The sequence below is a fragment of the Aspergillus flavus genome, chromosome 1 (assembly GCF_009017415.1).
Source record: "Aspergillus flavus chromosome 1, complete sequence".
NCBI lineage: Eukaryota > Fungi > Ascomycota > Eurotiomycetes > Eurotiales > Aspergillaceae > Aspergillus > Aspergillus flavus.
The window spans coordinates 2,525,025-2,550,589 of NC_092406.1; the positions used below are offsets into that span (position 1 = coordinate 2,525,025).

At 47.8% G+C, this 25,565-nt stretch overlaps 12 protein-coding genes across 12 annotated transcripts; 7 read left to right on the forward strand and 5 right to left on the reverse strand.

The window, feature by feature from the left end:
* The first annotated feature begins 326 nt into the window (after positions 1-326).
* On the forward strand, positions 327-2,194 carry F9C07_2279268 (enoyl-CoA hydratase/carnithine racemase). Its single transcript, XM_071510357.1, has 4 exons — positions 327-1,286; positions 1,355-1,465; positions 1,519-1,875; positions 1,945-2,194. Exons 1-4 carry the CDS (start codon positions 964-966, stop codon positions 2,096-2,098), a joined length of 945 nt encoding a protein of 314 aa, XP_071365701.1. The 5' UTR covers positions 327-963; the 3' UTR covers positions 2,099-2,194.
* Positions 2,195-3,345, reverse strand: F9C07_2279269 (putative presequence translocase-associated motor subunit Pam17). The gene is made up of 2 exons (XM_041288495.2): positions 2,691-3,345; positions 2,195-2,611 (listed from the first exon to the last, which is right to left on the reverse strand). Exons 1-2 carry the CDS (start codon positions 3,240-3,242, stop codon positions 2,435-2,437), a joined length of 729 nt encoding a protein of 242 aa, XP_041141000.1. The 5' UTR covers positions 3,243-3,345; the 3' UTR covers positions 2,195-2,434.
* Positions 3,346-3,795: 450 nt separating this feature from the next.
* On the reverse strand, positions 3,796-5,580 carry F9C07_937 (putative AMP dependent ligase/synthetase; the record flags this gene model as incomplete). Its single annotated transcript, XM_071511896.1, has 2 exons — positions 3,796-5,459; positions 5,517-5,580. The coding sequence occupies 2 exons, from the start codon at positions 5,578-5,580 to the stop codon at positions 3,796-3,798; spliced, it is 1,728 nt and encodes a 575-aa protein (XP_071365702.1).
* Positions 5,581-5,938: 358 nt separating this feature from the next.
* On the reverse strand, positions 5,939-7,098 carry F9C07_938 (uncharacterized protein; the record flags this gene model as incomplete). The annotated part of the gene is made up of 7 exons (XM_041284167.2): positions 5,939-6,125; positions 6,175-6,334; positions 6,396-6,447; positions 6,509-6,701; positions 6,757-6,780; positions 6,905-6,942; positions 7,003-7,098. 7 exons carry the CDS (start codon positions 7,096-7,098, stop codon positions 5,939-5,941), a joined length of 750 nt encoding a protein of 249 aa, XP_041140998.2.
* Positions 7,099-7,188: 90 nt separating this feature from the next.
* Positions 7,189-7,434, forward strand: F9C07_939 (uncharacterized protein; the record flags this gene model as incomplete). Its single annotated transcript, XM_071511898.1, has 1 exon — positions 7,189-7,434. The coding sequence occupies one exon, from the start codon at positions 7,189-7,191 to the stop codon at positions 7,432-7,434; it is 246 nt and encodes an 81-aa protein (XP_071365703.1).
* On the forward strand, positions 7,364-11,830 carry F9C07_2137430 (C6 zinc finger domain protein). Its single transcript, XM_071509151.1, has 6 exons — positions 7,364-8,084; positions 8,156-8,182; positions 8,246-9,693; positions 9,762-10,720; positions 10,776-11,384; positions 11,528-11,830. The coding sequence occupies exons 1-5, from the start codon at positions 8,023-8,025 to the stop codon at positions 10,860-10,862; spliced, it is 2,583 nt and encodes an 860-aa protein (XP_071365704.1). The 5' UTR covers positions 7,364-8,022; the 3' UTR covers positions 10,863-11,384; positions 11,528-11,830.
* Positions 11,719-14,109, forward strand: F9C07_2137432 (uncharacterized protein). Its single transcript, XM_071509152.1, has 2 exons — positions 11,719-12,819; positions 12,904-14,109. The coding sequence occupies exons 1-2, from the start codon at positions 12,334-12,336 to the stop codon at positions 13,756-13,758; spliced, it is 1,341 nt and encodes a 446-aa protein (XP_071365705.1). The 5' UTR covers positions 11,719-12,333; the 3' UTR covers positions 13,759-14,109.
* Positions 14,110-14,557: 448 nt separating this feature from the next.
* On the reverse strand, positions 14,558-18,573 carry F9C07_2279276 (carboxyl ester lipase). Its single transcript, XM_041288493.2, has 4 exons — positions 16,779-18,573; positions 16,508-16,727; positions 15,868-16,456; positions 14,558-15,814 (listed from the first exon to the last, which is right to left on the reverse strand). The coding sequence occupies exons 1-4, from the start codon at positions 17,300-17,302 to the stop codon at positions 15,555-15,557; spliced, it is 1,593 nt and encodes a 530-aa protein (XP_041140994.1). The 5' UTR covers positions 17,303-18,573; the 3' UTR covers positions 14,558-15,554.
* Positions 14,658-15,359, forward strand: F9C07_942 (uncharacterized protein; the record flags this gene model as incomplete). Its single annotated transcript, XM_041284172.2, has 1 exon — positions 14,658-15,359. The coding sequence occupies one exon, from the start codon at positions 14,658-14,660 to the stop codon at positions 15,357-15,359; it is 702 nt and encodes a 233-aa protein (XP_041140995.2).
* F9C07_2279277 (putative short chain type dehydrogenase) lies at positions 18,574-19,734 on the forward strand. Its single transcript, XM_041288506.2, has 2 exons — positions 18,574-18,751; positions 18,809-19,734. The coding sequence occupies exons 1-2, from the start codon at positions 18,711-18,713 to the stop codon at positions 19,596-19,598; spliced, it is 831 nt and encodes a 276-aa protein (XP_041140993.1). The 5' UTR covers positions 18,574-18,710; the 3' UTR covers positions 19,599-19,734.
* Positions 19,735-20,062: 328 nt separating this feature from the next.
* On the reverse strand, positions 20,063-21,032 carry F9C07_2101839 (uncharacterized protein; the record flags this gene model as incomplete). Its single annotated transcript, XM_041288492.1, has 3 exons — positions 20,063-20,243; positions 20,301-20,378; positions 20,443-21,032. 3 exons carry the CDS (start codon positions 21,030-21,032, stop codon positions 20,063-20,065), a joined length of 849 nt encoding a protein of 282 aa, XP_041140992.1.
* A 1,255-nt stretch (positions 21,033-22,287) lies between these two features.
* On the forward strand, positions 22,288-25,489 carry F9C07_2279279 (multiple inositol polyphosphate phosphatase). The gene is made up of 3 exons (XM_041288505.2): positions 22,288-23,391; positions 23,448-23,601; positions 23,668-25,489. The coding sequence occupies exons 1-3, from the start codon at positions 23,262-23,264 to the stop codon at positions 25,019-25,021; spliced, it is 1,638 nt and encodes a 545-aa protein (XP_041140991.1). The 5' UTR covers positions 22,288-23,261; the 3' UTR covers positions 25,022-25,489.
* Positions 25,490-25,565: the final 76 nt, after the last annotated feature.

Sequence of the window (25,565 nt, forward strand, 5' to 3'; positions counted from 1 at the left end):
ACTTTAACCGAGGGCAAGTACAAGGCTGACATTACCAACTTCTTTAACGGCAAGTTCATGTACACGATAAAGGAATCAGTACCAATGGAAATATAAGGGAATATGTGCAAGCATATACAATAGATCTTAGCTGGGACAGCTCTAAGGAGTGCAAACTGCTTCACCTTGCAAGATGCCCACTCACGAGATGACTGCAATGTCACCGCCTGCGGCCATGGCACTTGCTACACCATAGAAGCATCCCGGGGAGACAAACAGAAACAAGAAGTTGTCTGTTTCAATCAGCAAAGATGCTCTAGGCAAAGCAACCGACATCTATGGCATTGACTTGACTGACCTGTACAAGGTCTCGCTGAAATCCCAAAACAGTAGAGATGCTTATGCTGAAGCGATTGGAATCGACCACTTTGCAGTCATCGACGAATGTCGGAATACTTCTACAATTTGCCCGTACTACACGTTGAACCCTACAAACCAAGCAGTCCGACCAACTCGCCATGTGTTATATGGGGCAAGAACTATACTAATTTAGTTTTCTGTACTCCTGTTATTAGTTCTCCACTTTCCTTTTCTTACTTATCTGAAAGTGAACACTCACTCTAATACTGTATCAAAATAACGTACGGTTACCTAGTATATATGTTTATATCAAAGTAAAGAATAATCTACGAGACAACTCACTAGTAAATCCCGAGGACCGGCTTCTCCGCATTTTTGCGGGGGATCGGACTTTGACTCCACCCCCGTAAACTACGTACGCAGTTACCGAGCATGCCTCGGGAGAAGCCCTTCCATCAGTAATCATGCCGAATGTACACACACCGATTATAATATCCTGCATTGAACATAACAGGTGAGGGGTGCCAGCTAGCTCGATATAAACAACACAACGCCCCACATAGAAAAAGGAATGGCAGCAAATACATCGACAAATCCAACAAACATCGACACAAGCACGCCAAAATGTCTTCAAACACACCATCCATTGTGATCCCCCAATCCTACGAGAGGCTCCCAACAACACACATCAAGGTCTCTCATTACCCAGCTGGAGCCGAAACCGCAACACCCGTTGTGGTGGTCATATTGAACCGTCCGGAGAAGCGCAATGCCTTTACCGGACCCATGGCGGAGGATTTGGAGAGGGTTTTCGCTATGTTTGACGTAGATGAACGGGTCAAGGTAGTCGTTTTGACTGGCGCCGGAAATACGTTCTGTGCTGGTGCGGATTTGGAAATTGGGTTCCCGGAGGGACGTGATGAGAGACCTGTGGATCATAGAGATAGGTATGTTCTCACAGTGCTCTCGTAGATCATCTATTCGATTGAATGGCACAATACTGAAGTTAATACAGTGGCGGCCGAGTCGCCCTCGCAATCCACCGCTGCAGCAAACCAACCATCGCCGCAATGCAAGGCTCCGCCGTCGGTGTTGGCATGACCATGACCCTACCTGCTGTCATCAGGTAACATCCCACCTACAAACTACAAAAGCATTACTAACAAAATCCACCCACAGGATCGCCCACGCAACCAGTAAATATGGCTTCGTTTTCGCCCGCAGAGGCATCACGATGGAATCCTGCTCCGCATACTTCCTCCCCCGACTAATCGGCTACAGCAAGGCCCTCTACCTGGTGTCCACGGGGGCGGTTCTCCCCTCCGCGTCTCCGCATTTCGGGGGTCTGTTCGCCGAGACACTCACTGAACAATCGGAGGTCCTGCCACGGGCGCTGGCGCTGGCGACTGACATCGCGGAGAATACGAGCACCATGGCAAACGGACTGAATCGGGCACTTATCTGGCGCGGGCCTGAGTCGGCCGAGGAGGCACATTTGTTGGATTCGCCGGTTCTTTATCATATGTTTGGGTCTAGGTATGTTGATTCTAAGCTTTTTGATTCTGGTATTTTGCTTGGTGGTGAGGCTTACTGGGGCTTTTGTAGGGATAACAAGGAAGGTGTGATGTCCTTTTTTGAGAAGCGGAAGCCGAATTTTAAAGATACGTTGGTGGATAATGGGCCGGCGATCTATCCTTGGTGGACTGAGGCGGATATTAGCAGGAAGCCCAAGGTTGTGAAAGGGGATTCTAAGTTGTAGACGAGGAGCAAAGAGTATCTCTGTCTTTGAAGCTGCGTCTTGGGGACCAGAGTCCTGAATGGAATGAAATGGCCAGTTCACTGTACTTGGGAAAGTATTTTCCGACTGGCCATACAATGTCAATAATCAAGCATGATAAACCCATACAGGTTAAATTTTAGTAAAGAAAGTAATCGCTCAGATACAGATCAACATTGTCAGAATAGTCATACAGGAAAAGTGTGCAAGACCCACAAAGGAAATAAGGACCGGAAGTGTAAAATGCCATAAGAGAAACCCAGACTACAGGGGTCCCATGTTAATTATTCGCCATCACAAATGCAAGAATGACCATATCTAGAGGATAAAGTTGCGCCTCTTGCGGTTATACACACGCTGATCCTTCAGCCACTGGCGGTATCCCTGCACGCTACCGATCTTCTCGCCGTAGTAATCGGGGACGGGGTTCGCGATTGAGTTCGAAGAGGGATCAACACGGAAGCGTTTGATCCGGTCATAGAATTCCTTCTCCTTCTGTGGTGGGAATCGGGTTAGTAACAATGTGACCGACCAAGCAGATGGATCGTAGATCGAGAAAAAGGAGAAAACTCACGATCATGAAAGCCTGTCTGTACCGCCGATTAACCAACCCCCACGCCGCATTACCAACAAAGGGCCCAATAAGCCATCCCACAGCACCACAAGCCGCGGTAGCCATTCCCAGAACAACGAAGGGGTCCAGACCCATCACCTGCGCACCCAAGGATTCAAGGTCCTGGCTGGAAAGAACCTGCACACCGATGAAGGTACTAGCCATCGAGGACACAACCGAAGAAGCGAGCGAATAGCGACGACGAGAGGCGCGGAGCTGGAAGAATGAGTTCCAGGTCAGCTTGGCGGCTTCCTTGCGAGTTGCCTCGGAGACTGTGGAGTTCGCCCGCATTGATGCAACACGGTAAGTTGGCATTTGGACCTGGGGACGAGCGCATGGTGCCTTGAAGCTGGTCTTGATTTGTGCGGAGGTACTGGCTGGTCGTGCCTGGCAGAGGGTCTGGTAGAATGCCGTTGAATTGGCTGGGAATGCAACCGAGGGGAGGGCTTTTGAGGGAATGCGTCCGAACATCATTGCGGTGCGCACTGGGGCACTGATCGAGGTCGCGTGCATTTTGGAGGGTGTTGTGGGCAAAATGCAGAGGTGATTGTCGTCGATGTTGATGCGGAGTTGAGTTCGGGTTTGGCTAATGGACCGATGAAGCTTTGATTGGATTATGTAAGCGGTATGGGTTCCTCATGGGGTATGAGGTCATTTTTTTTACGTTATATGTGAAGGTGGTGTAGAGTCTAGCTTTGGTAAACAATGCATATTAGAATATTAGAATTATACTTATCTAGGTAGGGGAAGCCCTGGTGGAACTGGCAGTCGGTCTTTTCTCTCTTTTGAATGGTCTGCTTCCAGGACCTATGGGTAGTCTACATGCCTGGGCCTCAGCCGAACTGGTATGTATTTAGCTCGCTACCTTTAAATCGTATGACTGATCCCAAATATTGATCTAGTTTGAGTGTCCGCATACCATAGAGTGTAACTGAAATTAGGGAATAGGACTACCATCGCCGTATGCATACTTATATGTACGCAAGTCGTACTAACTACAGGGATTCGTTGTTGACTATGGTAGTGTTAGAAAGATGCATTCTTATCTATAGACTTGATGGCAACACTAAATCTTCGCTCGTGGCTCCGCCGACTTTCTTGCCTGATCTCTTAGCAGTCGTCGAAGTATCTTTCCGGATGAGCTTTTCGGAATTTCTTTCGTAAACACCACGCCACCCCGAAGTTGCTTATGGTGGGCCATATTTGACTTGACGTGGGTCTTCAATTCCTCCTCAGAAATGATTCTATCGTTCTCTAACACGATATATGCTCGGGGGAGTTCATTCCCCGGTGCTGATGGGTCTGGCACTCCAATGACAGCAGCATCTGCTACGCCGTCATGGCTAAGGAGACAGGCCTCTACTTCTACCGGGGAGACCTGAAGTCCTTTGTATTTTATAAGTTCCTGGTAATCTGTTAGCCTGTCGCAACAGCGTACATATGCAGTAATACACGGACTCACCTTCTTTCTATCCACCATGTAAATTTTGCCATCCTTCCAGACGCCAATATCACCTGTTCGGAACCAACCGTTGGGCGCGAAAGCAGCTGCAGTAGCTTCCTGGTTCTCGAAATAACCCTTAGTGACCATGGGCCCTTTAACCAAGATCTCTCCCTCCATGCCTTGTTCAACATCCCTATCCTGTTCATCCACAATGCGGAGTCTCGTATTCGGAAGCAAAGGACTGATACTTCCCGTGCTATCAGCTTCACCCCAAGGCATCGTAGTCACGCTCCCAGTAGACTCAGTCATTCCCCAGCGTTGACTGATTGAACAACCCAACTTCTCCTCCGCACGTCGCTGGACCTCCGTGGGTAACGGCGCGGCCCCCGATTCCGCTCGGATTAAACTATTAAATTGATCCGTGACTCGTGAACTCTCCGCAACAGCAAGATAGACCGGCGGCGCAGTAGCCAGAAACGTAACCTGGTACTTCTTACAATAATCCATGAACTGGTCAATGTTGAACTTCGGCATCCAGTACACAGTACCTCCCGCAACGGCAGGAGTAATGAAATATCCCTGACAGCCCGCAATGTGCGCGGTAGGCAGATGACCGATAGTTCGATAAGGGACTTCAAGATGCGGTTTCCCCTTTCTGGACTCGCGAAGGACCAATTGCGGGATAATTGCCTCAGAAACAAGGTTCATGTGAGACAGCATTACGCCTTTTGGGGGCCCGGTAGTACCGCTCGAAAACAAAAGGCAGATGAGTCTTGTTTCTAGCTCGTTTCGATCTGTTACTCGTTCCCAGTCCAGCTCTTTAGTATTCTGAAAAAGATAGTTTCTCTCAGGGTCAACAGTATCCCGTAGTAAATGCTTGTGATTTGAGCTCTCCAGGATCAGAACTCGTTCCACGGGGATTCCGCAGGCAAGTGCTGCTTTCAGAGCTTTCGTTTTGCTGTCCGGACTAGCAATGATCAATTGACTTTTTGACTGTTGGATCTGACGAGATAGTTCTGATTGTGTAAAGGCCGTCGATGCTGCGGTGTATACGCCTCCAGCAGCGATTATGGCAAAGAACACCGCTGGAAGAAGGACTTGGTTCGAGGAGATACAAAGAACTGCGTCCTTTCCGGCGCCATTGTTTCCGATCCCAAAGTCGGCACGGAACACATGCGCGAGGCGTTTGGTGATGGTTCGGGCTTGCGCTTTGGTGATGTTGTTGGTTGGATTTGCGGCTTCGGCGTGGAGAACGGTTTTTTCCGTGGTAAGTGAGAGGGGGGAATCTGTGGGGTCGTGTTAGCTGTATAATATCTAGATGATGGTATGGGGAGTTTATGTACCAAATATTAATGAGAGGAGGTCGATATTCGGGATATCGTAATCTTTGGTTGGGAGGTATTGCATGCTGGAGGTGAAATGCTACACAGATTAGACTCTCTTGGTATGAATTTAGTGAGAGCTTGAATTATAGCCCGTCAACAAACTGTATATAAAGTTTATTTATATAACTAGTGATTTAGAGTCTCGGTTATAGAAAATGCGGGGAAACCCGAGGTTGGGGGTGGATGCGCTGAGGGGAAAACAACAACACTCGCACTGCTTTATTTCTCTTTGGAATACAGCATGTATAATAAATCTATCGACCTATAAATGCAGATGCTCTATATTGGTAAAAGTAAAGTATAGAGTTCTGTTGCTGATGCATTCGCTGAAGATGCTGAAGACAGTAAGTTCTAAAGCTGACTGAGAAGGATCGCGCCGATTAAAGGCTGCCATTCTGAGAGATAGCGCCGGGGCGAGAATGAGGCTTAGACTGGGTCCCATAGCCATTCACACGGCCGTAAAGTAACTTCAGAGTGCCGGTACTCAGAGCCATCACGACGGCGCTGAGGGCAAACAGTCCGATGCGGCCTTCAAAAGGAAGTTGCTCGAAGATCGGATATGGGTACCTGGAGAGATTAGCAATTTGCTAATGGCATAAGCGAAACAACGACAAACCATCCATTATACGAGAAGCAACGTTCGATCCAGAACCAGTACCCAAAGGCAATGGTGCTGGACAAGCCGAGGGCGGGTAGGATACTAATCGTCCATGGTGGGGAAAGCAAAAAGAGATCGATCAGAAGGACAATGGACGGGATGGCATGGAAACTAATATCTTCATGGGAGATTGTATCAGTAGTGATCACAATACCTCAGGATTTGGTATCTGGACCTACCTGCGTCCAAAGGAATGACAGCCCAATCAGGTACTACCAAACGCTCATCGATCTAGTACAAGTTAACTGGCGAATTGGAACCGAGAGACTCGAAAGCTATATCGAGCACTGACCACGCGAAGACCCCAGTATAGAATGCTGATCAGAACCTCCAAAGGTGCGCTGCATATCGACAGGAGGTTCTTGATCAAAAACAGTCGCGCGGATAAGGTTACGTCCGCCAGTAGACCAATCGCGAAGGTTAGCGTGGACAGGGATAACCCGATGACCGTCAGGTACTGAAAATGCCAGCCATAGGCCTCATTGCTACCAATTGTTAGATGACAGGGATGTCTAAGGCCATGGGACTGGTGGCACCTACGCGTGGTTGGGATTTTCATGCATACTGAACGCAAGGATTATTAGCCTGAGTGACCACGATGACGTAGCGGCATCTCAACCGCGACCAATAATAGAGGTCGACAATCGAACATGATTCAATAAATAAATGAGAGAGACTCTGAACCTACTATTTAAAAGACCATACAAAGCTGGAAAGTCCCAATAACTGAAAGTAGGGTAAATTAGCCAAAGAGAGAAGGTCCAAGATTAAGAAGCTAGTACATACATGAACCAAGGCAGAGAAGCCCCGGGATGGACTGTGTATCCGCTGTAATGGATGTTTCTTGAGAAGAGACTGGGCTGTAGAAGAAGTAGAAGCCATGGTTGAGTTTATGGATAAGATAATCACCACCAATAATCGATGAAAACAAGAACTTCAACTAAATTAACTCTCAGGGTCAATCTTAATTAGATGGTCACTGACGATATCGATATGGATCTCTGGATGAAGCGGCGGTGGCCGAGGATCCCGCCGCTAAGCCAGGATGGAGGGACCCCGGAAGATAAGATCATCCGAATTCCGGCCGGAGACACCAGCTTATCACCATTACGTATGGGTAACTCTGCTGCTATCACCTGCTCCACCGCCTACGCTTCCGCCCCGGTTAATACGCAACTGCGATTGATTGAGACGGCCGATAGGTCGCCACCAATCTAAGTGGTTATCTGGATCGTCTTTGGATATCCGATGCTCCACTGGCCAGTATCTCCTCCGCTTTTTCTCGTGTTTTCTTAGTCTCGCCCATAATTCCGCCTGGTTTCATCAGCCGAACTTAAACGAGGCCCTTGCCTGTTGCAACAATCGATTGCTACTCAGTACTTCCTGCTAACCACCACCGCACTAACAAACAGAGTCAGCCGTACGGGGGACTTTTCCTTCGCGCTTCCTGGTTGATTCTTTACACCGAAAGATTCTAGAAAGATAACCCCAATTCGCCGCATTTGCTACCAGTAAAAGGAGTCTGCGGGCGCTCTCCCACACCTCGATGACCACGAATACTAGGTGTGGGTGCCTCGTTGATTATCGCTTCTTATCCTCTTGGATTAAACCGGAACGCCCTACAAGGCGAAAAAGGACTGTATCTTCGGAGATCCTATCGACCCCGTGAGTTTACATCTGGTCTGCATGGCGATCTTACTGTGCAGAGTGTGTCGGCACTATCTCAAGTCCCGGACTATCACTTCGTCTGGCCGTTATATCTTTTATTCCTCGTCATTTTATTTGGCCAATAATTATTGAAATCCAATGCCTCGCCCGAGAAGGCCCGGTGCTCCGGAGCCAAAACGAAGGTCCCGTAAAGGATGCTGGTGCGTACGAATACTGACGACGTGATAACTTCACGGTGTGTGTATGATTAGCTACTAAAATCCTAGGTTAGGCCATGTAAAGCACGCAAAGTGAAATGGTTTGTGTTCATTCCTTCTCTTTGCGTCCGTTTTTAGCTAGTTCACTAATATTTTAGATGTAGCGGAGAAGAAAAGCCGTCCTGTTTGAATTGTCGACGTCAAAATGAACCATGTGACTACAGTATAAGGCTGAACTGGGGAGGTAGAACGAGAAGAACATCTTCCGTCGACTCTCCAAGTTCCCAGTCTAGTGGTCAGTCCGGGCAATTCATACTAGCCTTCTCGCCGTCAGATATGATGCAACCTGACTCCACGCTGTTAGCTTCACCCTACAAATCTACTTGTTCCTTGGGAGGAGACACTGCAGGAGACCATGTCGCAGAGAGTCTGTTTTGGGAAGCTGGGTATACAGGGGAAATGGCAATAGGAACGTCTTATCCTAGAGGGCTATATGATATCCATGAATCTTCCGCTATCCCTGACCAGTCTCTTAATCCCTCCACACGTACAACTGGCAAGAGCTCAGTAGATATGAGTCCATCGTCACCGGGGAAGGACGCAGCCGCCTCGTGGTCAGGCTTGTCTCCTAACATGGCCACAGTGGTGTCCAGAGAGGCGGTCCCCAGTTACCCGTCGTCTATCTCACACTCCCTGGACGATTTCTCTTACCCGTCACCGGCTGATACGGGCTCCAGTATTGGTTCTCTTGCCCCTTTCACCTTTTCGCCAGTCACCATATCGCAGCCCAGCTCGTTCCTTCGACACTCTGCAGAAGTCCCCGAACAGCCTTTGGGGCATCCTTCGCCCGGCCAAGGCAGCACACCGGATCAGGGGTATCCTCACTCGCAGTATTCATCTCCTACCGATGCCGTTAGTGCCTATGCCACTTACCAGTCACAGAGTTCATCAGACCCTCACGAGGGTATGTCCCCTCTCTCTAAAAGTCCACAGCATTTTGCATCGCCTAGTGTGACCCAGGATGCCGAATCGATGCCAGGGGGCGTGGCTAGTAGTACTGAGGACTTCTTCAACAAAATCATGAATAGCCCCGTATTATCTGAAAATCGCCCGCAGGTCCATGCCGGAGAGCCACTGGTCACTGGCGATTTAAGGCCTTTGGGTATAGGCCACGAGGTTGATGTACCCGAGGGAATTTCGAGCGCAGAAAGAAAGTGGCATGCTTATCTCACCAGCGTTACAGATAATTATGGTTTGGACTGTGGCCGTCCAGATCTGGATTTGAATAAGAATGACGATCATTCGGCCATTGATATCAATTACGCCCTGGATTTAATCAATACACAAATTGAATCGTCTGCGGCGTCTAACAATCGACAGGGCGATACCTCGTCCACGGATTCGCAACAAAATAGTTTGGACGGTGTGAAGTTTGCGTATTACGCATCACCTGTACCGATCAACATCCCGCGTTATCTATCGCCGTTACCATCAACTCTAGTGCAAACGCCTATCAACCTGATGTATTTCCATCATTTTATCAATCATACAGCAAGAATGCTAGTTCCGCACGACTGTAGTGATAATCCATTTGTTTCTGTTCTACCATCAAGTGAGTCAGGGGCAACTGCTCTCTTCTCGTTGACTATTCTGCCCCGTGCTAGTGTGCTGACCTAACAGTGGCTATTGGGGATTCGAACCTGCTGAATCTTATGTTAGCGTACTCCGCTAGTCACCGTGCGAGATATCTGGAGCATCCAGAACCTGCTAATCGTATCGCGCACTGGGTTAGCAATGTCTTTCCTGCATTGCGCGTAGCACTGGAAGATCCCCATGAGAAGGTTACTGACAACCATCTTGCTACGGCCATCATGCTTCTTTCCCTAAAGATTATATCGCCCAGTACCTTTGAAGTGCCAATTCCTTGGCAAAGCCATCTGAAACTTGCCAGGGAACTATTCCTCGCACGCCGAGAACAAATGGCCTACCCCGGAAATCGCATTGGCCCATTCCTCGCTCGCTGGTTAGGATATCTCGACATTATGGGAACCCTCTCCTGCCGACACACAGAACCACCGTTGTCTGAATACTACTCTCTTATCAGCACATGCTGCTCAGCTGAGGGACTGGATGAATACTGTGTTGACTGTTTTTCCGGGTTTACCCCCCGAACGGGTCTGTTTTTGACCAAGCTGGGGAAATTGGTACATCAGTGTGACAACGAGCGATTTGATGAGGTGGGAATATGGATTTCCGGCTGGAGGCCGTCGGCCAGTATCATTCTTGAAGCTCAAGAATTAATCAACGAGCTTGAACTGCTCCGTACCCGCGCTCACGCTAGCTCAAGGCATTTCCGGGAGTCTGGAGCTACAGACATCATCGCTAGTGATAAAACATTTTATTACGCAGGTTTATTGCATCTCCACCGACGCGTCCTAGGCACATCTCCATTTTCCACGCCAGTCAAGGAGGCTCTGGATGGGCTTAGAGAGGCCCTCGCACAGATAAGATTCGGGGCATCTGCTGAGGTCGGAACCCTCTTTTGCTTGTTCACTGCGGGTTGTGAAACCCATGACCCCGGACAGAGAAGGGAAATCCAGGAAAGATTCGAAGTTCTAGAGAAAACTGGCATGAAACAGGTTAGTCGATCTAGGTTCTTTGTTAGCATACCGGTGCTGACCAACACATCTGTAGATCCAACATGCTCGCAAGTTAATGCAGCGTTGTTGGGACGAGAATATGCCATGGATTGCCTTGGCTCGAGGGGAGTTTCTTGGATAGATAGATTGAACGTGGACAACAGTAAAATATGCATCTCATTGTCAAATGGTGTGAGCTATTACAGTTGAATTTGAAAAAGGATGTACTAGAAGATCGCAATAATCATTTGACTCACTTATCTACCCTTCCCAGCATATACCACCGGGTGCATATAATCTTCCCAGTATACATGGCTTGTCGTGTATTTCCGATACAGTTAAAAATTGACGCACGTCCTTCACCGCGTCCATTATGGACTTTAAACTGAGCACCCGCGAAGAGTTCCTTCACGGATGATTGGGAAGTCACTTTATCAGCGATTTTGGAATGAGACATGGTGATGAATGATGGGTATGGCAACGGTGAATGATGAGGCAAGTAGTGTTGGGGAAGAGAGGAAGGAAACAATTTCTCTTGAGTAGTATATATACTGGAGGAACCTAGAAGTATGCTTCATATATAGAATCTCCTTCAACTGGCGTTGTCTTCAGATCAAACATATCATTTATCCACAGTAACACTGTATTGAACACTGACTGGAAAGTATTTAGCCCTCCCCTCCCCCCCTCCCTTCCTCCTTCCATCCTTCGCTTTCCCGCCCCCGGTAGGGGCCACACCCAGTTTTTTCGAAGTCCTTGCTCACATAGAACTTCTATATAGAGATATATTAACAGTGTTATCATTAGATGCCCATAAATATGCAATACGGAGTCGTCAAACCCCACGCGCCACAGAGAAAGCTAAAGACGGTCAAGAAGAAGAACTGCACTACGTGTTAAATGCTATAGAGATTGTACCCCTACCACCCACACCTACCCCGCGCCTTGGTTTCAGAGAAATTTTCGAGCCCAAGGCATTTTAAGAATTGTCCGTGCGGTTCTATGTGGCTTAAGTACGGCTGAGCGGACAGGAAGCTATATAGGTGCGGCCCAGGGCAATCTGAATGGTAGATTCGGATTTATGTGATCTTTTGGTCTTGTGGATTATATGGCCCTGGATATCTCTTACACACTCTTCTTCTATCAGCTCATTATATTTCAAAAGTGATACAATGATAGTCTTAGTAAATAATCTATCCTTATAAAGTAAATATTCTATTAGGTCTACTCTGTGTTGAGTTTCTAAATATCTATGATTTCATATCATAATACTATATCTTCTGATTTGATTATTTAATAGATGTCGCGTCTAATATTTATAATCCCTCAGGCACAGGTCTTGTAGACTGTCACAATCATTTCAATTTTAAACTCATTGAACTGGAATAAAGATATAATTTTACAAATTCATACTTTGGACTAAAGTGATACTTTTAACCTAGACCTCACCATAGCAACGCACAATCCGGATCAAGGTCTACAAAGGAAATCAGCTACAGTCAGGCTGAAACAGTGAAACTAGCGTTTCACGAGCAACAGCTACCTGAGATATTTCTCTGAAGTGATATAAACAAACAACCTGACTGTAGACAACATCCTCACCGCCTTGGAGTATGTGTGAACAGCCCTGCACTGAATTGCCTAAAATGGAAGGTTGCCCTTGTCTCATCTTGAGCGCTTTCACTGCCGCTGCCATTCTGCTCTTCACATTTATACCCATTCTCTTTGTGTTCTACGTGTTTCAACACCGGTTTCTGCACCGGATTGAGGCCCGCATGACTCCCATGACAGACTCGGTGACTCCGGAAGGATGTCAGGGCATAGAGAGGGCCAGCCACCCTGATAAGGCAACGCCTGACGCGCTGGAAGCTACTGTGTCTCCTGCTCCAGGGTCGCGTCGAAACTCGAATCTGATGGATAGCCGATTGGAGGACATCCAGGTTCCGACTCTTCTGCCACAAATCACCAAGAAGATGCCGGGCCCCGTCACCACCAGCGCCATCGTCAAACTGACCGAGGAGCTTCACCTGGGAGGGCCTGCTCCGTTGCTGGATGGTGGGTTGGACCACCTGCATATCCCTACGTTGGAACCGAAGCGCGTAAGCAATTTCTCTTTATAACCACTTGCTGAACATTGCTTGTATATAGTGCGATTGATAAAGTTCACTCTAACCTTCCAGAAGAGCTCATCCTTAGCTACCATAGCCCAGGTGGCCAAAACCTCCGCGTTCGACGCCGAAGAAGAATCAGTAATTGTTCCATGGGATGGCAAGATACGCTGGGCTATAGAGGGTCCTAGTGTCTTCGATGACGAGGAAGATGAGCTTGGAGCATTCTACTTCCGTCCCAATCTCTTTTCTCGTAACCCGTTCTCGGACATTTGGATGTTTCAGTATGGACTGCGATACGTACCGGCTAAGGGCGACAAAAACGTGTATCGTACGGTCCGGATCGAGAATCTCCCCTCAACTCTAACCCTGAAGGATATCTTGCCTGCCGTTAGTGGTGAGATTTTCTCAGCTCGTCTCACGGATACCACTCCCATTGTGGGATATAACACAGCGATTGTCACGTTCGTTTGGCAATCCGATGCTATTCATTTTGCTCAGACTTCGAGAAACGGCATCCACCTTGGTCCCACAGTGGCAAAGGTTATCCCCGTCAACACTCCGACCTACCCTATCTCAGCTGAGTTGAAGCGATTGATCTTCAAGGAAGGCGCCACACGCTGTCTCTGTGTGTCCAGTTTGCGTGAATCCCTGAAGAGTGAAGTTCGCCGTGTTATGGAGAAGTCTCCTCACTCTGCATATATTGAGAGGATTGAAGATGGTCTTGTGCTGGGGGAGACCTACATTCGGTTCCATTCGATCAAAGTGGCCGCTGCGGCGTGCGATCAACTCAAAAACCACCCGTGCTTCACCGAGTGTGGCTTTCGTTTCTTGAAGAAAGCCTCAGACATGCGTACCGCTGTTTCCGGAGAACGCACCTTTAGAACCAAAGTGCAGGAAAAGCGCCCTCGCATCGGGATTTGGGACTAAGCTGCATTCTTGAATATTCTTCGTACCATGTGTACATTCCGTCATTCTACCATGCACTGTATTTATTAGCATCTTATATATTTTATTTCGAGCGGCAGCATAACAACCGATAGTTAATGCATGGTCAATCTATTTTCATTGTGACCTAGATTCTTCGTAGCACTTACAAGCGGCGGAAAGCATTCCTTGGGCTGATACCGGGGTTCCGCTTCGACTTAATCCTGAGAACAGTGCTTCAACTGACAAGCTGATATAGTGTAGCTTGGCTGATGGTTGATCAGCCCTTTCAATCTAGTTCTACAATAGGGGGCAGATGTACGTTCTACTAGTTCAGGATGTGTTAGTCTCGAGACAGCTGTTTGCTACAGATATTATAAGAATATTCTCTGTATGCTCGTCAGCCAAGTTGCTGATTGTATCTGTGTAATAGCCGATAGGATGTACCAGAACTTATTACATCATTTCTCTGCAGTTGTAGATCTGGAGGCGACTTCTTGTATCCATACCTTGATCATATTTCGTAGAATAATATAGTGATATCCCATACATCTCACACCGTCATCTGGGAGACCTGAAGCAGCAGCCGTCGTTTTCTAATGGTGAGTGTGATCCTTTGTGGTGATTAAAGGCGGCAGATAATTGTTTGCTACAGAATACCGGGCACCGTTGCTTGATGCGGGATATCCCGAATCGGCTAGTTTTGAAGTAGGTCTTCAGCTCGCAAACCAAATCAGCCGTGGATTAAATTAGATCTGATAAGCAACCCCGAAAAGTCAAGACCCACCAACTAACGCTAACCGATTTAATCTCCGCCCCGCGTCCACCTCCACCATTTAATCCCAATCTCAATCTCCAAAACCACCATCACCTCAAAGCCCCAAAACTATGCCAACAAAACAATGACCCAACCACCACCCCCGACAAACCCAACGACCCCAAAAATGCGCCCCCAATTAACCCCCACCCTCCTATCAACCCTCTTCACCTCCCTCACACGCCCAACCACTAAATGGACCCTCCACCGCACCCTCAAAAGCGACAACCCCCTTGACATAAACGGCGATCTCCACGGCACAGCAACCTTTACTCCTCTCTCACCCAACACAAACACAAACACAACCACAGCAAAAGACCTCCTCTACCACGAAGAAGGCGAGATGCCCGCCCCGCCAGGTCTACGCGCGAATCTCGGCGTCGGGGTGGGACTGCGCTTCACGAAGAAATATATCTGGCGGTTGAGCGAGAAGGGGATTATTAGTGTTTGGTTTGCGAAGGTGGGGGGTGGAGAGGATGGGCCGGATTATTTGTTCCATGAGTTTGAGTTTCGTGAGGAGGGTCAGGGTCAGGGTCAAGGTGAGGGTGTGAAGGAGGGAGAGGGAGAGACGTTTGTGGATGCGCCGACGCCGCCGCTGGTGGATGGGGAGGATACAGTGGTTTTTAGGGCGAGGGGGAATCATCTTTGTATTAATGATATGTATCGGACGGCTTATGCTTTCCGGGTGAGGGGGGAGGATGGGGAGGTGGTTAGTTGGGCTAGTCGGCATGTTGTTAAAGGGCCGAAGAAGGATCAGGATATTGTTAATTTATATCGGGTGGGTTGATGGGGGATTTTTGTTATGGGTTTAATAGAAGGGTGGAGTTAGGGATAGAGGTAGATTTGTGGGGATGTGAGTGGATTGAGGGCTCTGTGGATAGAATACTGGACGTAAATAATATGCATTGTGCTACAAGTAGGAGGGACTTATAGTATTGGTATGCATTGTTTTCATTTCCGATTGCTAACTTTCTTCAGGCTATCATGCCCCGTTTCTCTTATCCATGACGGTCTTCAGGATGATCTCACAATTTGGCATCCTAGCCCAAGGGTCAACGCTCTGTTCAATTCCTTCAGCTGTGACGTTGACCATCTTAGCCCCTGGGGCATAAAAAGGCCAGTTATCTGTCCTGTTATGCTGTTTGAACTTTCCTGCAGTAAACTTCAAGACTTCTAACTGAAATTGTCTGGCATGGGAGACGTTTAAGCCCGGGAACTCAGCTCCCTCTCTATAGAAATAGTCTGTAGCCGTCAGTATGTTTGCCACAAAGTAATCAAACATTAGAACCACATACAGTATAAATCCAATCCATGCGTAGCAGGCGGCACCGAAAACAAATACCGCTGAGTTCTGTTCCCATAAGCCTTTGCAACAGCCCTCGCATTACAGGCGAAAACTATATCAGTCGTCCAAGAGTTCGCAACCAGTTGTAGCTGCGAATCTGGGTAGGGATACATGTCCCGGATGTGCTGAACGGTGGCATTACTAGCTCCCGGAACCAGGCGTCGGACCAACGTGGCAAAGCCTTCGTACGTGCTGATTTCTGGCGTCAACCCGAGTCCTTCTGCCGCCATGTTTCCAGACATTACTGCTTGGATATTCTTGTGGTAACGGCCTTGTTGGAGCATGACGGGGACTGCATCGAGTAGGTATTTTCCGTCTGGGAACGGACCAATACCAATCCCAGGGCCGAAGGTGCCTCCTCCTGAGCCGCCGGGGAGATCTAGCACTTTCTTATTCGTGGCGGCTAGGGCGGATGGCGATAAATCCCTCAGACAAGAGAGGGACGAGCAGTTCGCAGCATGTAGTGTTTGATCATAGACCTCTTGGCGACGCTCTGTTACGTTCCTCCTCGGCATGAGACCAGGGGATGACAGGAATGCCTTTGCCAGTCAGTGGAAGTTATCTATCTTCGCAACATGGAAAAAGCCCACCTTCTGGAAAGGGAGAGTACCGTTCCCACCATTCCCGACGAGCATCATGGCAATCATACCAGCTCCCGCGCTCTGGCCCCCGACAGTGATATTGTCAGGATCACCTCCAAACCGAGATATATACTTCTTTGTCCACTCCAACGCAGCAATACCATCGTGGAGCCCTACATTGGCATCCATATCTTCATGCGCAGACGACACCCACCCGTACAATCCCATCCTGGTGACCTGATTAGCAACGTACATAAAAAGGACCGGAAAGGGAACAAACCGATAGTTACTCGCCACAAAGATAAACCGATTCTCCTCTCCCATAATCAAGTCCATTAGACCATACCCATCCCCGAAGAGATCCTTACTTCCAAATGCAAATGCACTCCCATGCAGCCAGTGCAGAACCGGTACATCGTCCCCCTCACGCACTCCCTCCGGCACCCACACATTCAGGAAAAGACAATCCTCCTGCCCCCAGGAGGTTCCGTTAATACCCGGGAAGGGAGCCTGCGAATTCACAGAGCTGACACAATCGCTTTTCGTGAGTCGATCACGACCATCCTGGATGCCGTCTTCGTGAAGCGGGGGAGTGACTGGTTTACGGAAGCGACGGGTTCCAGTAGGTGGCTGCGCGAAGCGGATGTTGTTGTATAGACCGACTTTGGTCCCAGATTTGGTGGTGTTAATAAATGTTGGGGTGTGGGTAGCATAGCCTAGGTCTATCTGGGGGAAGGTTTGGGCGGTGACCCGGGGAAGAAGGGAGGATATTGTGCTTAAGATTAGGAGAATATGTGAATACATTATAGGGTTATATGCGTGTTAGGGATTGGTTCTTCTGAAGGTGTATGCATTGCTGGAGGACTGGAGCTTCCATAGTACCGGAATTGCTGTTTTATAGTTCTATGGAAGCTTCCGGGTACGGGTTGGCTCGTACTCGCTTCACTTGAACCGAGTGGATCCCTCGTATAAAGGCGCATACTAGGTTCGGTTGATCGACATCAGTCATGCTTATTCGTCAAACTGACATTAGGTTCGAAAATAAATGGAGAGTTCGTATCGGGCCACAGGTCTATGGCTTGCCTCGTAGTTCAACAACGTCTGAACCAAGTAAAAGGTATCCTTATCAATCGAGCGGGGCACCATGACACGTCGACACATTAGGCGAATGAATAAAACTGAACGGAAAGAATTGATGAACGAAGGCTATGTGGGCCACATCACTAAGGCGAACACGCAGTTCAAACCAATGAAGGCATCCAAAGACATCTGAGGTGTGTCAATTTAGGCATCACAGCCACTGGGAGTTAAAATAGGTATATACTAGGTAGCCCCATGCTGGCCTTGTGCGTAATCAGACGACAAGACTAGTTGAGTCCCAAATGAGTCAAACCATGAATCATGTTTACATGTGTCCCATTCGTATACGTTTAGTTGAGATGTCGAATATCCCCAAGTTCTGAGCATATGCAAGGCTGTTGATCAATCCGACAAGGTTGACGAATAAGCTTGCTGTACCATGTTCGTTCCTCATATATATTAGGGGCACGGGAGTAGCTACCATCCTTGTAGCCACAGCCTATTTTTATTCTTTATTTTTTTTATAGTTCTGGTTGTTGGTAGGAATCTCAATATATTGCTATAGAAGTAGATAGCATCAACAAAGCACACTTCCGAATGTATTCGAACATGAAAAGAGTGACTAGGGGTCCTTTGAGATATATGCAGTTAGCTAACTGCCGACCCCTAAGGTTTGTCGATTCACTATATATAGGCATGTTGACCGAATACTTGAAGCGACCGGGGGCATATAGGGTCGATGGCTTAATGTAGCAAACGAGAGAAAATGGCAAGGTGTTGTAGTCTAAAGCTTTTATATGTTCAGAGGGTATTTCTACTCTTTTTGGTCATGGTAGTTCTACATATTTCGAGTTAGTTGGTACTAGTAGTACCGCCGATGTACAGGGTAATTAGGATCGAGTAGTACAGTATGATAACCGGAATGAGAATCAATACAAAGAACAAACATATAGGAAGTACTCAAGTGAGTAAGAGGCGTAACCAATCCCGGACGAGATGACATCTTCCCCTCATTTTCCCAAGAAGCGGGGCAGCCACATCAGTGTGTATATAAGGCAAGTGATACAAGGACTTTCTTCGGGCGGATTATCTTCTTGTAAACCATCTCACGGACTGCAGTTGAAATATAAAAATGCCTCGAGTAGCTATTGTCACCGGCTCAGCGCGTGGGATGTGAGTACCACCCTCCTGGTATCTGTACTAGTATAGTTAGTGACAAACATTTCTCAGTGGCAAAGCGATTGCCCTTCGCCTTGCAAGCGATGGCTATTCAGTTTGCATTAATGATATCCCTGGTGCAAAGGATGAAATCGTCAGAGTTGTCGATGAAATCAATGCCACGAGCACCCCAGAAGCTACCTCTTCTTCTCGTCCCCGGGCGATTGGTATAGCTGCCGATGTGACCTCATCTTCCGCGGTAGAAGCGATGGTCCGAGAATCAGTGGAAAAGCTTGGTCCGTTGACCCTGATGGTTGCAAACGCGGGCATCGCGCAGATAAAACACCTTCTCAAGGTTACCGAAGCCGATATCGACGAGGTGTTCTCGGTAAACTTCAAGGGTGTGTTCAACTGCTACACCCACGCGGCCCGCCAGATGATCGCGCAGGGTGATCCGCAATCTGCTGCTGGGGTTGGAATGTACAAGATCGTAGGGGCCTCATCTATCGTCGGTTTCAGAGCGTTTGGGGCGTTGGGAATCTATTCGGCCAGTAAGTGGGCGGTTCGGGGATTGACACAGGCGATGGCGATGGAGATGGCACCACACAAGATTACGGTCAACGCATATGCGCCAGGGGTGGTGGGAACGAGCATGTGGGATAAAATCGACGAGGAATTGGGGACGATCGAGGGCCGAGCGAAAGGGGAAACGCGAGAGGTATATTCAAATAAGGCGGCTTTGGGGCGAACGAGTGAGCCGGAGGATGTGGCTGGATTGGTTGGAGGGTTCCTGGCGAGTCAGGACTCGGATTTTGTGACAGGACAGACGATGTTGGTTGACGGTGGTATAGTCTTTTCTTAAATATCTTTTTATTATGACTTGCCGAAGTGACAGTTCACTCTCGTTTGCGAAAATTAACAGAACCAAAGCAGTGAATATAACAATCACACTCAGTGCACCATGCCGGAAGGGCAGAAAGATTTAATTATTAGAGCAGTATAACAACCATTATTGCATGCATGATAAGCCAGAATACCCAACCTCCATACATCCCCCCCTAAAACTCCAAACTCGTGGAAATGGGCTTCCAGTATGAACCACTTGACGCAAAGCTAAAAATTCATTTCAACTAATCCCCATGATCCCTCATAAAAATCGAAATGCCCCGGAGAAATGTTCCCTCAATATTGCGTCTCGGCATGATACCAAATATCGAGGCTCTTTTGTATGTATGGGGCAGCAACAGCAAAATTCAGCCGTTCGATTTATGGGTCCTTCCTGAAAGGCCAAAAGTGGAGAACCACTCTTGTACTTAAAGATGACGATCAAAGAATCCAACCGAACTGTTCAAGGCAGTCGATAGGGATATCGTAATCAACCGTTCCTTTTGGAGCTATAGCTAGCCCCCAAATCTCCAGGACCTTTGGTCCGTAAGGATCCAGCTGCCCAGAGCGCGGTATTCCCATATTCGCTAGGTCAAGAGGCTTAAAGGGGCCTTGAATGTAACTATAGTAGACGTAAGTTAGAATGAATCAAACAGATCCTTGCTTCGGAAGAACTTACACTTTTCCTGAGTCTTTATCCCAAAAGAGCCTTTTCAACGTTTTGATAGCAATAGTAGCTTTGCTTCTTATGTGCTCACTAATTGACAGAGCAACCGAATGTTAGTATAAGCACAGTGGGAATAAAAAATATAAGCACGTACGAATATGCGTCCTGAAATGCAAGACGAATTTGATCTCTTTCTCCACGTGAAAGGTTCCAGAAAAGCCCTTCGAAAAAGATTCTCCCATCCTCAGTGTAGCTAATAAGCCCATTACCCAGAGGAACACCGGGGAGCTTACCAATAACCAAGTAGTATATTTTACCACCCGGCATAAAGGCGTGACGATCCCCGGAGGTCTGAGTTTCCTCCTTGTATTGGATAGCTCCCGGAGAATACCTGCAGCCATTAAGAGTCAACAGATAGTGGGCTGTAAATTCTACTCGCACACTGAGAGGGGTTTCATATGTCCCCTCCGCAGCACATTCAGTGTCCTCGCAAGGGATCTCCATATACACTATAAGAATAGCTTTATTACTGGAGTCCTCGAGGGTTTCACACTCGAATTTCGCGCAGGCGAGAGGGAGTTCTTTTGTTTCCTCTGCTTCTTTCTGGGTGTACGAAATAATGCTTTCGTTAATCTTCTGAGTCACTCTCCACGAGGAAGGAGGCAGAGAATGATGGTCACTCTCCGGGAAATTCAAGACTAGGTTGCGCCAATGCATGTTGGGGAAGAACATGAACTGAGACATAGTTGAAGGTAATAAGTGTACTGTGATGATTGATGGGGGCCTTCAAGAAAGATTCAAGGAGTAAACGAAACGTCAAGAACTTAGGGTCAGAAACAACCACAGATGCGGCTACTACGACAAACTGTAATCATAATGATCTTCCTCCCGAGTCCCCTGGTACTCCGAGGGGCTGATTCAAGGTTGTTCAATTTCATTAGCCATGGACTGTCTTCATTCCAGGTAACTCTATTCTGATGACTATAAAGCTTTTCTTAGAAACGATCCTAGTCACTGTGAGCACAATTAGATCTATCCTACGTCGTATGTAGCAAAGTCAATAATTGACTAATGTAAATATTTCATCACATCCGAGCTTCTTTCACCCACCCCTTGTGCTTTCATTCATTTTCTATCAGATACCGCCGGTCGAAAAATTGCTTGATGAAGCTCTATTTAACCGTCTTCAGTTTGACCTCTCCGCACTGGTTTGCTCCTGGTCCTCCTTGTCATCCGAATTGACTCTTTTTAACCCTGTCAGGGGAGAACCGGGACCACAAATCACCCGAAAACCAACAGCATTGGGAGAGGCTGGTGTTGAAGTACCGCATAAGGTATGTGTCTATCTCCCACCATCGGGGTTCCTGCAATCTTGGCTGCGCGCACCTAATCCATAAAATGCGACCATAGAAAGAATCTCATGGGTCGCCACAAGTCGACCATAAACCTGTAACGTATCACAGCTCTCCCTAGCCCCAGACCAGCACCTCCCGGCGTGCTTTGAAGATACCGTAAGAGACGTCTTCCGGGACCTAGAACCTCCACTGGCTCATTAAAACCATAAAAACCACATATGGTGTCGCCGCTACCACCAAGACCACACAGAACAAACAAAAGATCTGGCGCTTTACGTTGCGTGACCACCAACGCTGGGTGTCGCCAGGGCGAATAGTATTTCGTGGGTCGAATTCTAGCCCTCGGGGCTCTGTTGACTCAGAGGCGGCTTCTTCATCGTAGGGGGTATCTGAGAAGGAAGACGGTTGCGTTTCTGAATATGGAGGTGGAGGGGGAAGGTCCTGTGACGCGTTAGAGCGGGTTATGTGGGATGGGTGGGGGCGATTTTTACTTTTAGTTGGATCATGGTGGTCGGTCAGTTCTTGGGGGGCAGAGGTTCCAAGGAAAAGGTTCTAGGGGTCGGTGCCTGAGGGAGGAAGGGGATTATATACTCCGGAGTGGTTGTTTTTAGATTTATTGACTATGCAGGGGTTGTGTTCGGATTACGGCAGAGTCAGCCTCACGGCGATGATTGGGGCTGTGGTGTTTCAGGGCAACGAAAATGTAACATAACTGGATGGAATGATGATGGAACCAGTTGGTGCTCTCGTACATGTTATATAATACTATCTTGCAGTATGTGCTTAGCCTTCTTGTGATACTATGCAGGAAATAGTCCACTGTATACTGCATTAAAGGTAAAGTTTGTTGAAGAGCGTAAGGTAAGATTAAGGCTAGTTTAGATTGGGAATGTCAAGATCTCGTGAGAAGGCATTGTCATTGCGAACAATCCCAAAACCCTAAAATTAGTTGCCATCAGCAGAAATCGCAACACCCGGCATCCGAGCAAGCAAGAAGATTCCAATGAAGGGAAAGACCCACCTTTCGAGGGCGGGAACTTCCGTCCCTCCAGGCTTTAAGCCTTATCGCCTCAGGATAAAGAATGACCCTGTCCATCCCGGGGTAGCACGTGCTCAAGGTACGACCCCTTTTGAATAAAAATGCAAAACGGCTAAGCACTGTCGGCAATTCTACTAATACACGCTAAATTTCCTAGAGTCTAGAGAACTTCACCAAATCATCCACCCACGTGGGCAATTTTAGCCAACAAGATCGGTCTACGGCACGATGGCATTGCTCGCATACAGCCATACTGGTGCGGGAAATTGGCCGTCCTCCCCACATCATGGTGAATATCATGGCTTTTCGGACAACGACCATGGCCACCCACGTGCCTATATACCAAGAAGCGACTGGTGATACAGGCTCTAATAAAGATTCAGGCCAAATGAAGCAGCAATTATATGTGTTGCTCAGTACTAGCCACTCGGAACTACCGGCACCTATGTCTGGCAACCACTCTAACATGGTGTCTATAAAACCTGCTTTCCTTGAAATTTTTGGCAATTCTTCACATTTGTGCCTACTATTGATTCCTTGCTTTTTGGTCCGGCGAACGCATTCTCTTGAGGGTTCACCATGCAGGACATGGTTTTTGCACTCCCGCTGATTACCGCGTCCTGGGTGGGTGTTACTGCGGCTAGTTCAGCCAGAGCCACTGGCACAACACAACCGAATTGGTTCCAGACATCTCCTCAGAGTTACCAAGGTGGGTTATGCACTCAGGCAACGGTTCTTATGGAGCCTTCAGTTAAATAATTCCAGGTCCAACTGCCACCGGCTCTGCGCCTTTCCTCGCCGTAACAAATCCAGCATTCTCCAGCCATGGGACGTATATTGCCAATGAGCCTTTGGTGACAGACCAGCCTATTTCGGGAGCGCACGGGCGCAATATCTTCCACCATGCGGGCAATTTGAGGTAGGTAACTGAAAACGGCAAATGTCGACCAGTGATACGAGGACATCAAATCTCACGGTGCAATAGTCCATATTTCTCCTCGGAAGAGGGCTTCGGGGTCGATGAATATCCCCTTCCGGCTGGGGCAAACATTACCCAAATGCATATGCTTCATCGACACGGTTCCCGATATCCTTCCTCATCGGAAGGATATCCGTCATGGGCTGAAGGAATCAAGAACTCTACAACTGCCGGCAACCGCTTCAAGGGTGCCCTATCATTCCTTAATGACTGGAGCTATGGCCTTGGAGCGGAAATCCTTGTTCCGAAGGGTCGCCAAGAGATGTTTGATAGCGGTGTCCTTAATTACTACAACTATGGGCATCTTTATAACGAAAGCCTTGGCCACAAGCTAGTGGCACGCACCACAACGCAGGATCGCATGCTGAAATCTGCAGAGAACTTCCTTGCTGGCTTCTTCGGCCTGGATTGGACTGATAAGGCCAACCTACTAGCAATGATTGAAAACGTGGGGTTCAATAACTCTCTTATCGGAACATATTCCTGCCCCAATGCTATGACCGTCATGGCCAACACATCGATCTACGAACCCATGAACCAATGGATCAACATATATCTCAAAAGCCGCACTACAACGCTGAAAGAGCTTTCCGGATCCTATAACTGGACTGCTACTGATTCACATAATGCTCAGGCTCTCTGCGTATACGAGACGATTAGCTTTGGCTACAGCCAATTCTGCCAGCTCTTTACTTATAAAGAGTTTGAGCAATTCAGCTATGCGTATGATCTTATGTTCACCGCCATGGTTGGATTTCAGAATCCAGCCGGACGTGCCCAAGGAATCGCGTGGGTAGAGGAATTCCTCGCCCGAGTGGAAGGCCATGTCCTGCAGACAACCGGCACAAATGCCAACATGACTCTGGCTACGAACCCAGTTACGTTTCCGGTGGATCAAAATCTCTACCTTGACTTCACACATGATTCCGATATCTTCGCGACTCTTACAGCATTCGGATTTAGACAATTTGCTCAGTTTTTGCCTCCAACAGGACCTCCCAAGAACCAGCAGTTTTCCACCAGCAAGGTTGTTCCTTTCGGTGGTCGAACGAACATTGAGATTATTCGGGCGCCTCATAAGGTATCAACGAAGCGATCTCGAAATGAAACCCAGAGTGTCTACGTGAAAGACACGAAGGACACATATTACGTTCATTTCCTTCAAAATCAGCGAACGCTCCCTCTTCATGCCAGCTTTCCTGAGTGTGAATATCGCGACGATGGATGGTGTGAGCTTGACACGTTCATGAAGGTACAAAGAAAAAGCCTGCAGCGGTCTCAGTTTGAGTACGCGTGCTTTGGAAACTGGAGTACTCCGGCTTATGGGGATGTTACAGACGGAGTGCCTCCGCGTTCCTGAGAAGGATGTCTTCCATGGACTTTACATGTTACATACTGTATTATAAAGAGTTCTATTGAGAGGTAGATAAACGCCTGGGTGTCCATGCAGGTAGAAACAAAATGAGATAGCTATTCGATTAAAGTTTCAGGCTCGTTTAGTCCGCCTTGTAGATTGATATCATCCCTGAATCATAGGTGACTCGAACAGATATTGGAATTTATTTTAGTCCAACAATTGAGAGATAGCATCTTATCTGCCTGGTTAGCCGGTGGCCTAACCCTGGTAATGAACAGAACTTGTAAGCCAGACACTTCTCCTCTCCATGCGTTGTTCTACTCCGTATTGTCATTTTCAGAAATTACACGATACAGTCCTGTTGGTCATGCAAGCAGTAGCCTAATATGAAAGATATAGGTTTCTCTTCAGCAAAATGTATGACAAGACGCCCTCCCCCAGGGCGTGTTTGACGCCCACCACTGCATTACCTATGGGATACAAGTGCATCGCTTCTACCACTGAGCTATGAATATCTATTATTAGTTTTAGTTTGGTATATAAAAAT

Excerpts from the sequence above, each read along its gene's own strand:
- F9C07_2279268 (XM_071510357.1), top strand. The coding sequence starts at position 964 with ATGTCTTCAAACACACCATCCATTGTGATCCCCCAATCCTACGAGAGG. Across the intron at positions 1,287-1,354 it reads CCTGTGGATCATAGAGATAG|TGGCGGCCGAGTCGCCCTCG; the intron begins GTATGTTCTCAC and ends AAGTTAATACAG. Across the intron at positions 1,876-1,944 it reads TATCATATGTTTGGGTCTAG|GGATAACAAGGAAGGTGTGA; the intron begins GTATGTTGATTC and ends GGGCTTTTGTAG.
- F9C07_2279269 (XM_041288495.2), bottom strand. The coding sequence starts at position 3,242 with ATGCACGCGACCTCGATCAGTGCCCCAGTGCGCACCGCAATGATGTTC. Across the intron at positions 2,612-2,690 it reads ACAGACAGGCTTTCATGATC|AAGGAGAAGGAATTCTATGA; the intron begins GTGAGTTTTCTC and ends TTCCCACCACAG.
- F9C07_2137430 (XM_071509151.1), top strand. The coding sequence starts at position 8,023 with ATGCCTCGCCCGAGAAGGCCCGGTGCTCCGGAGCCAAAACGAAGGTCC. Across the intron at positions 8,085-8,155 it reads AGGTCCCGTAAAGGATGCTG|GCCATGTAAAGCACGCAAAG; the intron begins GTGCGTACGAAT and ends ATCCTAGGTTAG. Across the intron at positions 9,694-9,761 it reads TGTTTCTGTTCTACCATCAA|TGGCTATTGGGGATTCGAAC; the intron begins GTGAGTCAGGGG and ends CTGACCTAACAG.
- F9C07_2137432 (XM_071509152.1), top strand. The coding sequence starts at position 12,334 with ATGTGTGAACAGCCCTGCACTGAATTGCCTAAAATGGAAGGTTGCCCT. Across the intron at positions 12,820-12,903 it reads CTACGTTGGAACCGAAGCGC|AGCTCATCCTTAGCTACCAT; the intron begins GTAAGCAATTTC and ends ACCTTCCAGAAG.
- F9C07_2279276 (XM_041288493.2), bottom strand. The coding sequence starts at position 17,302 with ATGTATTCACATATTCTCCTAATCTTAAGCACAATATCCTCCCTTCTT. Across the intron at positions 16,457-16,507 it reads GTACTCTCCCTTTCCAGAAG|GCATTCCTGTCATCCCCTGG; the intron begins GTGGGCTTTTTC and ends TGACTGGCAAAG. Across the intron at positions 15,815-15,867 it reads GCATGGATTGGATTTATACT|ACTATTTCTATAGAGAGGGA; the intron begins GTATGTGGTTCT and ends TGACGGCTACAG.
- F9C07_2279277 (XM_041288506.2), top strand. The coding sequence starts at position 18,711 with ATGCCTCGAGTAGCTATTGTCACCGGCTCAGCGCGTGGGAT. Across the intron at positions 18,752-18,808 it reads ACCGGCTCAGCGCGTGGGAT|TGGCAAAGCGATTGCCCTTC; the intron begins GTGAGTACCACC and ends AACATTTCTCAG.
- F9C07_2279279 (XM_041288505.2), top strand. The coding sequence starts at position 23,262 with ATGCAGGACATGGTTTTTGCACTCCCGCTGATTACCGCGTCCTGGGTG. Across the intron at positions 23,392-23,447 it reads ATCTCCTCAGAGTTACCAAG|GTCCAACTGCCACCGGCTCT; the intron begins GTGGGTTATGCA and ends AAATAATTCCAG. Across the intron at positions 23,602-23,667 it reads CACCATGCGGGCAATTTGAG|TCCATATTTCTCCTCGGAAG; the intron begins GTAGGTAACTGA and ends ACGGTGCAATAG.